This window comes from Neoarius graeffei, chromosome 5, assembly GCF_027579695.1.
Source record: "Neoarius graeffei isolate fNeoGra1 chromosome 5, fNeoGra1.pri, whole genome shotgun sequence".
Taxonomy (NCBI): Eukaryota; Metazoa; Chordata; class Actinopteri; order Siluriformes; family Ariidae; genus Neoarius; species Neoarius graeffei.
In genome coordinates, this window is record NC_083573.1 from 57,823,210 (window position 1) to 57,834,545 (window position 11,336).

The 11,336-nt window shown below is 40.0% G+C and overlaps 1 protein-coding gene across 2 annotated transcripts in view; it reads right to left on the minus strand.

The window, feature by feature from the left end:
• Positions 1–16: 16 nt before the first annotated feature.
• sim1a (SIM bHLH transcription factor 1a) overlaps positions 17–11,336 on the minus strand; it is a 13,339-nt gene continuing 2,019 nt past the window's right edge. Inside the window, exons 2-11 of one of the 2 annotated variants that reach the window (XM_060920625.1) lie at positions 9,120–9,202; positions 8,468–8,557; positions 8,270–8,378; positions 8,081–8,166; positions 7,277–7,476; positions 6,821–6,927; positions 5,729–5,876; positions 1,473–1,638; positions 890–1,295; positions 17–714 (exon numbers count right to left, since the gene is read on the minus strand). In XM_060920625.1, the coding sequence (XP_060776608.1) occupies positions 17–714; positions 890–1,295; positions 1,473–1,638; positions 5,729–5,876; positions 6,821–6,927; positions 7,277–7,476; positions 8,081–8,166; positions 8,270–8,378; positions 8,468–8,557; positions 9,120–9,202 (2,093 nt within the window). Of the gene's footprint in view, positions 715–885; positions 1,296–1,472; positions 1,639–5,728; positions 5,877–6,820; positions 6,928–7,276; positions 7,477–8,080; positions 8,167–8,269; positions 8,379–8,467; positions 8,558–9,119; positions 9,203–11,336 lie in introns of both variants that reach the window. The other variant, XM_060920626.1, reaches the window with a different exon arrangement.

Consider the following 11,336-nt stretch of genomic DNA (forward strand, 5'->3'; position numbering starts at 1 on the left):
AGTCAGGGTCTGAGCGTCAGCTGCCGTTGGAGATGATGACGGAGGTCCCTTTATGGCTGGTGGTTTGCTCGGCTTGCATGCGCAGGTGAGAGGTCATGTCGTAGTGGGAGGAGCTTGCGCAGCCTAGGGCGTATCCTCTGAAGCTGTCCGCCTCATAGAGGTGCTCCAGTGCGTAGCCGCTGAGCGAGTAGGCAGTGTGTTTGTCCAGATACTGGCGAGGATGAGAAGGGTAGAGTGCAGGGGTGGGAGAGACGGCGCAGGAGCCTGCAAGGCCCAGCTGTTGCTGCTGTTGCTGTGGTGGAGACGAAAGCTCAGTCTGCAGGAAGTCTTTGGCTTTGGCCAACCGCTCAGAGCTGGGGCTGCTGAGGCGAGACAGAGGGGTGGGGCTGGGGGCGGGACTGATCACCTGAGCTGAACCCCGACACACAACTCCCTGCAGTGCTGACTGGGCAAACTCATTACTGAAGCAGGAACTGGTGCTCTTAGCTAGACCATTAGCGGGCCCTAGAGATGGTTCGGTACCACTCTTCCTCAGCTGCAGCCGGCTCTCCTCCTCTTTTATCATCTGCTGCGTGGCCCGGATTAGTGTCTCGATCTTGCTGGGCTCCTGTGGGCTCGAGCGGAAGTGCTCGATTCGGTACCGGTCGCCTGAGTCACTGGCTGAGCCAGCATCTGGAGAGCTGACTGTGCTGTCCTCATCCCAGTGGCCTCTCACTGCAAACAAAAGTCAAAGAAAGTCACCAGAGCCAAAGCGTTAGACCAGGAGTCTCCAATCTTATCCACACAGAGCTACAACTTTTCAGTCTTCACTCACATTCACAGTTTTCAGTTGTGGATTCCAAAATCCATATCTGCAGCTATTCAGTGCAAAACTCAAAGTGAGACTCACCATGTAGGCTGTGGATGGAGGTGATGTGGGGCATCGCACACTCATACCCGTCTCCATTCTCAGGTGGGGACTTGGGTAGAGGCAAGAGCGAGCGGGCGGCGCCCCACCACGCCTCACGCCCTGTCTGTGGAGTACCCAGGAAGTATCTGCCAGCTTCACAGCGGCCACGCTCGCAGGCCTGTGAATGACCGTGACCTTGGTGATCACTGGATGTGTGATGCTCCTCAGACAGAGGCAGGCTGTAGCACAGAGGGCGGGGCTCTGGGAACTGGCGGTACACGCAGGACGCATCCATGCTTTCACTTTGTTCTAATAGCTGTGGGGAGGCAGAGTCAGTCAGAGGACTCCCACCCCATGGGCTGCTGTCCTGATCAGACTCCGAGCGCTCAGTGTGGAAGCCTGGGTACTGCACAGAAACAAACACACACACACACACACACACACACACACACACACACACACACACACACACACACACACACACATATCCATCAACCACTGTCTCAAGATAATAACATTTGAACCATATATACGCTTCCAGTAGGAGGGACATAGAGTTGCTGGATTGAATGAACACACTCACGTGTGGGTAAGGAGAGAGTCGGGTTTTGGGTTTGGTGCGGGACACCCTGCTTTTACTCGACTTCCTGCTGTCACTGACCGGGTTCGAGGGGCTACTGTAGGTGAACGATGGTTTGTTGGATGTCGCTTGGTCTAAGGACAGCTGTAGACCTTTATACTCAGTTTCCCTGTTGAGAAAAAAACTAAAGCTGAAGTTACAGCTGAAGTCCAGCAGGTATTGCACTCAGCAGGCTTAAAATCGATACTTTCATTACACAGAGACAAGCTCTCTAGCGAAGTGGTGTGAGGCTGGTTGTATAAGTGTGTCTCTGGCGTGTTTGTGTACTAGGGCTTTTTATTTCAACTCTCCCAATGCTGTAAATGCAAGTTAACATCTGCTTGATAATTAAGACACAGTTGCTCATTTCGAAGAACCCAGCGTGAAAGTGTGTGTGAGAGAGAAACAGTGTGCATACGCAAGAAGGGAGGAGGTACAGTTGGAAGCCATTGTTTCTCCTGCAGATTGGAGCAAGGCTTTTACAAACACGACAGAAGGAAAGCGTCTTCCTTCAAATATGCAGTGAGATTAAGAGCTATGTCTGGCTAAACCAAGCTCACATGCAGATCCTGCATGAGGCATAACTAGGAAATGGAAATTGATTTCTGAGTAAAGTGCGGTATGGATTTTTCTTCCTGATGATTATTCAACTTTTAAACCAAGAAAGCTGTGTCTGGAGAGTCCAGAACATGTCAGAGATCAACACCACACAGAAACAGACACACACTTACGCAAGGATCTTAATCTGGAACAGAGTCACTGCGTAAACAGGAATCTATATCTAAGGTTATAGGTTGTAGACAGAAGCCAAAACAAGCAGAACACACACACACACACACACACACACACACACACACACACACACACACACACCTTATTATCCTTGAGAGGACATTCCACTGACATAATTATTTCATTATTTATATTAATTATTCATTCATTATAGTCTAACTCTAAGCTTAACCTCAGTAGCCAAAAGGAAACTTTTTGCCTCTTTTAGTGCTTTCAATAAACACTGGACAAAGGCAGTTTTCCTCATGACCAAACAAAAGCGCACGCAATATCAAAAAATATTGCCAGAAATTCCTATTCGGGTCCCCACTACACACACACACACACACACACACACACACACACACACACACACACACACAATTATCCTTATAAGGAGTTTCCAATTACATAATTGTTAGTCCAGCAAAAATTCTAGATCTATACCTTTAAAAAAAACATCCCTATTTTTACTTTTACAAATAAAAGCTTTTTCTATACAAATATTTTTATATTTTTTGAGAATCAGGTGATTATGAGGACACACACACACACACACACACACTTACTTTACACCTCATACTGCAGTGAACAAGCAGACATTCTGATAACAGCTAGGATAAGAGGCCAGACACATTCACCTGCTTCTGCTGTGACCAAAGAATAGCTTTGCAATTATGAGACCACACACACACACACACACACACACACACACAGCAGGGTCAAACAGGGAGCAAGTCTCTGCACCTAAATTCACCTTTTTACACTCGAAGAGCAATGAACAGTGGATCAAACACATGCCTGTCATAACAGGGAGCAACAGAACTCTTAGCAACACACTTAGCAAGCTGTGCGCTATAAACACTCATCATCTTTACAGCCTATTAATTAAGGCTCATAAACACTTCTTTTTATGACTTTGAGCTCAGGGAGCTGCGTGAAGCTGCTCCCAGCTTCACATTAGCATGAGCATGCAGCACCTCTTCTGCTTAATGGATGCTTTTATGGAGCCGAATCATTCACATCTGCAACAGGCAGGCGAAACGCGAGCTAAGGCGTGGATGCCAGGCACTGGTGCTGCTTCCACAGGACGTTCTGGATTTGCAAAGACACACAGAAACCCGTTTCACTCGTCTGTGCAGCCCTCGCTCCCAGCCCCAACATGATGAATCGCTTCTCAGCCTGAGTCGCTTCATTCTTTACTGAGAGTTCCAGGGAAACAGTGATAATGCATCCGAATGCATGACAAATAAATCAGGCTTGAATCAGCCACCCATATAATTCATGGAGTGAACAGAGCCACAGCTGAGAGTGTCGTTCTCACACAGACTTCCCACCTGATAAAAGAGCACTGACCAGGTTCCCCTCAGCCACGGGTCATTCAGTACAGCTTACTAACTGCTTATTTCATACAAGAACTGCGTTCACACTCAATTATAACACATTTACTATCGTGTGAAATTTTATCTGGTCACATCACAAACACTGAGTACTCACTGAGAAATTACCAAGATTTTATAAAATATATCATTTGTTCATAATTACATCTTGAATGTTTATAGCTTATGTATTTTAAGTTTATATATATATATATATATATATATATATATATATATATATATATATATATATATATATATATATATATATATTTGCCAGTAGTAAGCCTCTTTGCTTTCACACAACGGCAGCACTAACCTCCAGGGTAAAGGCCAGCACACCCTCTCTGTTGCGTATAAACGTGCCGCTGCATACTAATTTCTGCTTCTCACACCACCATGAGCACGAAAGGTTGCACAAGCAGAATGACATGGACAAAACGGAAGTGCCCATTTACGGTACTCGACAGGTGCACGCTGTGCAATTTTTTAAGCTACAGACATGTTTCAGAGCGGTGCACAGTGCGATTAGCTGAGAAGAAGCGAGAGCACGTCCGGGGTTACTGGGGTCAGCATCGCTTTCACCTTACATGGGTGTAATTGTAGGAGTTAGCTGTGAGAACAGGATAGTAAAGCACTCGGCTTATCAAATAAATAAGCTCCCACTACATCCATAAACCTGAAAATAAACCCTTTTCTTAGCCTCCCTATTTGTATTATCATAATCCTTGATTATTACTTGATTCATTATTTCAGGTTTTGAAAGACAAGGAACAACGAAATGCGTACAGGACTGGAATTCATTTTGTTTTGTTTTTGTGTTTCTTTAAATTTTGTGAGGGCAAAATTTTATGGAAATTTTTTGGGAGCATTTTTACGTTCGAAATTATGTACATGCAAACTGGATGTATTTTGTAAATATTTTCATCAATATTCATTGAAACCCATCACTTTTTCTGTGCTTAGAAGTATTTATGTGGTCATGAGATTGATGTTATTTGTCACAACAGTATTCCTGCTAGTCAGGCAGCTCATTTTTGAACAATGGTTAAATAAACAAGTAACAACAGTAAAGCTGTCAGGTTTATTTAACATGAGGATCTTCCTAATTAAAATTTTTAATGAATCAATCAGTCTAATATCATGCATCAAATATATGTAGGAGATTGCATGGGTGCATGAAGATATGAAGTTTATGTTCGAGTGGTGAATGTATATTTCCTGGGTGAGCGAAGCCAACGAGTAAAAATATTTTTCAACACGAGAAGATAAACCTCATATCTTTGCGCCACCACGTAATGCTCTTTATATTACATGGATACATCCACATAAAAAACAAACAAACAAACAAACAAACAAACAAAAAACCTGCAAGTTAAATCAAAAGAATGTTCATTTTAATGTTAACCCGTTCGCCATTGTGACAACACGCGTCTATCATCGGAGTGAAATATTGGGAAATATTCCACTCAGATCCGCGATGTATTTCATATGAGAAATGCGGGTTTTTCAACACATTAAGATAAACTTCATATTTTCAACCCAACATGTGATTTTCTTTTTATTTTACAGACACAGACACATTCACAAACCAAAAGTACCCAAATTTATCAAAACAATTCATCGATTTCCTCATGAGTGACATATCGAGATTTATGTCACGGTTTTGAATCAGCATGTTTTGGATGTAGTTTGTATGAAACGTACGAGTGGCTGTATAATAAATGTTATTATAGTAACCGAACATATAGCAAAACAAATTACTTGAACTCTGTGTCTTTGTCTTTAATTACACACAGACAGCAGATAACAAACATTATATTTCAACTGCAAGAATACTTTATGTTTTTAACTTCTTTATTACCACCTGAATAATGAACCATGTTACCATCAACCTGAAGACGTATTAATATGTGTGACAAACTGCCTGACATCTTTATAATGAAGTGAGTAAGCTTGCAACTGCTTTATAAATAGGGTTCAAACCAAACAAGCTGATAGAAGTCATCCTTAATCGCTTGTGTGACGGAAATAGAAAAGAAATGAATAAATAACAAATAGCATACTCACGTGAGGACATAGTTCACACTGACAATACAGTGAGGTCTGGAGGATCTGCTGTTGTGCACGATGGTTGCATAGCTCTGCACCCACACCCAGCCGCCTTCCTTAGCCAAAAACCTGTAGTACTTTGTAGTGACCTGACCCTTCACCAACACTGCAGACACACAGCGAGAAAGACAGATCAGAGGGCTTTAGGTGTTTAATTAACAGTAGATGTTCATCTTATAAGGGAAAAACACATTACTGAAACATTTATTCATTGCTGAAATGTTATGTATAAATCCTGATGTAGTTTAGTTGAGTTTTAACATAATTTCAGTGCTGGATAATTTGCTCCCTAACCCCATGCCCCCCCCTTCCCCTTCGCCATGTATTCATTCTCGATAAAAGTCTAATCAGCAGTAATTTGCTGTAATATTGCTCTCATTAAAGTACAACCTTTTTTTTGCTACTGTGTTTATTGTATTTACCAGCTTCTCCTAATATACTGTAAATATCATAATTGTTGCAGATGTCAGTAAAATAGCAACATTATGCAACTTACAGTTCCATAAATGACATGCATATATTACTTAAATTTAATATACATAATAAACCAGTACTATTATACACATTTACAATCTGTACAGGCAATAAGCAAGCTTCTGTTTATCTGCATAATGTCAACTTTATTAAAGATTGGTTTTTACAATTAGGAAAAAAAATGAAACAGAAATCATTATTAATCTGAACGAGGATTGGGTTATTGTTTTATATTCTTTTAATCAAGTTTAATTTAAAAAAAAAAAATCAAATCTTAAATATACTGTTTTGAAAATAATTAATTATGAAATATCTTGAAGTTCACTGGATTCGTAATCCGGTCAAGAGTGTGTTTTTATTATTTATCAAATGTATGGATTATAATTTATTGATAGCTCTTTCTTCATGCTGCATAACTGTAAGGCATTAATATATCAGTAGCACATTACAGGAAAAGTGAAGTGCTGTGTTCATCATGAATAATGGTGTTGTGATTATTCCTGTGGCGACAGTGGGACTGGCTACATCAGGGGAGGAAGGTAACCAGAGGAATGAGCAAAATCAAACCTAACTCACACAAGTGGTGTGCACAGCGTAGGTGAAAGGTGTCACAGCTGTGGACGTGATGGTAAAGAGTCTTCTCTATTAAATCCTGTGGCTCATAGCCAGTAAGCTCTGCCACCCTGGCAAACCAACATGGAGGAGAATAATTACATTGCCAATGTGCACACAAACACCTGTGTGCACGCACGCACACACACAAAGAAAATTTGTCCAAATATAAGCCTAGCATGCAAACATGCATGTTGCACAAAATAACAGGTGCATATGCGTGTTCATGATGGAACATGAATATACAAACAAAGCTTCACACAAAAACAAACACACACACACACACACACACACACACATTTGGTGGCCTTAACTATTATGTGACACCAGTGTGCCTATTAACACAATACCACAATCCAATATAACTGGAGAAAGGTGCACATCCATCCTGCAGAGGATGAGGAAGAGGATGCAGACTACCTGGAGTCGAGGAAGATGAGCTTCATATCCAGGCTGGCCCTGAACATGAACATGTTGCTGTGTAGCTTGATCTCTGTCACTGCACTGGGGGGCAATGAGTGACCCACAGCGACCAGACCCACATTCTGATAGCAGCCATCGAACAGAGACATGTCCAAGTTGTACTGCCGGATTTTTAGGTAGCCACTGCAATGAATCACCTTCATGAATTGGAAAGAAAAATAGGAATAAATATAAATGTGAACACATCCAAAATATTCACAAACCCTCATGTATACATTTTACATATATATATATATATATATACATATATATATATATATATATATATATATATATATATATATATATATATATATATATGTGTGTGTGTGTGTGTGTGTGTGTGTATGTATGTGTGTGTGTGTGTGTGTGTGTATAGATATATATAGATATCTATACACACACTAACTGTGAAGAACATATATATATATATATATATATATATATATATATATATATATATATATATATATATATATATATATATGTGTGTGTGTGTGTGTGTGTATAATAAATATATAGCATAAACGTGTTTTTCACAGTTAGAGGCTTAAGCAACAAACAAATAAACGAATGAATGAATTTGGTGCACATTTGTCTCTTGAGCCACAAGCATGCACTGTAGTGACAAACTAATCCGTTTACAGTTTCTACATTTAAACATTATTTCTTTTTTTCAACTAAATTGAATGTATATTCTACAGTCCTCAGCATATATAAAAGATTGACAGGTGGAAATGAGATCAAATCCCATGAGCCAACCTTATAGCCGCCGCACGTTAAGCCTGCGTTTCTTTTGGCCAAGACGCATTTCATTCTCAGGAAGAAAGAGCGCTCCATTTCATATTCTACACATCAGAAGAGCAGAGAGACAGAGGATCAGTGAGAATAGAAATGGTAGAAATGCTTCTGGAGTGTGTTTGTGCGTGCGTGTGCGTGTGCGTGTTATACCCTGCACGAAGTGAGAGTGGTAAGGCTGGTGCGCGGTGAGCACTGCGGTCATCTCATCATGATCAGCGGGGTGGATGTACTCATAAATACTGTTCCCCGTCAGCTCTACCTGTTAAAATGAACCTCTGTTATCCTGCTCAAACACACACACACACACACACACACACACACGCGCGCGCGCGGCGCCGTGTCCTTCACCTGTGAGAGGCCGAGATGCACTGAAGCTGTCTCAGAGATGTACATGATCTTCCCATCCGGTGCGACCACAAAAATAAAGCCGTCCAAAGTCTGAAAGAGCAACAGGCTCGAGTGATAAATCTGTAGAAAAATCCGATTTATATAAACACACACACACGCGCGCGTTTAAAACACAAATCACGAAGAGTTAAACACACGAACCAACAAAGCGCGCTGAGCGCACAGTGTTCCGGTTCATCCCGACTCTGCTCAGTCTCTTACTCAGTGTTTATAACGATTAAAAACAAAGTGCCAGATTAAACACTGAAGTCTGGAGAGTCCCCGCAGCAAACACTGACCATGTTTTATTAATCGGGTTTTATAGATTCGGACTAAACAATACAAAGGTTACATTCGCGCAATTACAGTGTGAACATCACAATACAGATTATTACAGTGGAAAATAATCCGCATCTTAAACATGACCGAAATAAACTCCAATAAAAAAGAAGCCCAATTATCTGATAAACCACAAATACTAAAAATATTAAACAACTACACCTATAAGACTATTATTACTGCATTATTATTATTATTATTATTATTATTATTATTGGTGGTGGTAATGAATGTGTATTATCAGCTATTACAGTAGTATGAAATGGAGTCCTACCTGTAGTAAATGGGATCCGAGCTCACGGCCCACATTGTCCAGAGAGCTGGCTCTGCTCACATGGCCCCATGATTCCCCTAAACCTGCACAAGAAATACAGTACATTTTATACTAGTTTAGCCAATGCATTATTATTATTATTATTATTATTATTATTATTATTATTATTATTTCGAATTTAATTGCACAGTCCCATCATTTTTTTTTCAATCTGTGTGAATATTGTGTAAAAGAGAGTGAGTATCCGGGGGATTAAACATGCAGTGCAGATGTCAGTGTGCTGCAGATGCAGATGCAGTGAGAGGAGGACAGAGCTATGCTATAAGAGCAGTGCGGAGGTGCAGTCTGCTCTCAGCCCTGACGCAATCCCCTATTGAAATGCAAATCTGCGAAAACAAACAAGGATCACAGCAAAGCCCCGATTCCCATTTTAATATTAACCAAATATACACTTCGGGTTTACACAACAGAAACAATCAAATCATTGCTGAAGCACAACTCAAACACAGACGGCCTTCTCTCTCTCTCTCTCTCTCTCTCTCTCTCTCTCTCTCTCTCTGTGTGTGTGTGTGTGTGTGTAGCCATTCTGAAATCTGCGCTTTCCGTTAATATAACACTCCAATTTAGCAATATGCCTGCTTTACAATACCTGTGTTTAATAATAATAATAATAATAATAATAATAATAATAATAATAATTATTATTATTATTATTATTATTATTATTATTATTATTATTCAGATGAACACTAAAATGAGATCATTTGAGGAAATGTCGCGCATATTCAGGTCGACTGGAAGATTTGTAGTTTATCGGAATAAATAATCCCGGGTGTGCTGGACATTTGTGGAGTTGTGGGTTAGTGTGATATTTTACACTTCATGCGCCCAAGCTTAGAAGGGTCTTTTTTTGTTGAGCGCACTTGACCTACCGCAGGGGAAAGAAACTCTAATGTGTAGTTGAAGATAATGAGAGAATGCAGTTTGTGAGGCAGGAGCAGTGAGATCTGAGCCCACTCGCGGCTTGAAGAGTTTCTACTGAACTAAGCGGCTTTCAGACAAAAGCGCTGGTTTGTGCTGATGAAAGAGTAATCCACTGAAACTCCACAAGGAACCTTTCCACTGATCACAGGGCGAGAAAATCACCTCCATCTTTACAGCCTTACCTTACACACTCGACTGGAGACTTTACAACACAATTCGCCTAATAACATGGACAAGGGGAAAAAGTCTCTACTTTTACAAATACTCGGCTTATAGGGAGAGCTGCCGAAACGTCTGTAGGCTATTTTTACATTATTATTACTATTATTATTATTATTTAACAACAACGACACTAATCATAATAATAATATAGTCTACAGACATTTAGGCAGCTCTCCCGAAGCCGTGTGTGTGTGTGTGTGTGTGTGTGTGTGTGTGTGTGTGTGTGTGTGTGTGTGTGTGTGTGTGCGTGCGTGCGTGCGTGTGTGTGTGCGTGTATGCATTGTGCTTTTTCTCAACATCCTGGTTGGTATTTATCATTTGTATGTGTGCATATATATATATATATATATATATATATATATATATATATATATATATATATATATATATATATATATACCACATTCTTCTTGCTCCTTTCATGCAAAAGACAATTTATTAATAATAATAATAATAATAATAATAATAATAATAAAATTATACATTATTATTATTATTATTATTATTATATAATACTGATACTACTACCACGAATAATAATAATAATAATAATTATTATTATTATTATTATTATTATTATTATTATTATTATAATTATATTACAAGATTACACAACTAGATCATAACGAAACCTGCCCAAAACAGCAATTTTTGTTGTTGTTTCATTTGTTAATATTTTTTTTTAATTCAAAAGGTATTGTTTGCTTGCTGTTTTCATAGTGACATGAGGGATCCTATTAGAGATAAAGGTAGGAAAGGTGAACATTCCCACACCAGACTGCAAATAACGCGCGTAAAAACAGTCCCAGTTTCGTTTGTTTTCCAGTCAAATGTTATGTTCTGAGACACCGCAGAAGCTTATAGCTGAGATTACTAACAGTGTGTAATTACACTGACACCGAGCTGAGGGTGCACACAGAGCTAAAGGCACCCAGGAGCAAGAGGGTGGCAACAAAATGCTGGCTAAAGCACATTTGCTTCTTCAACGGGTCCGTAACTGATTGCGCTACT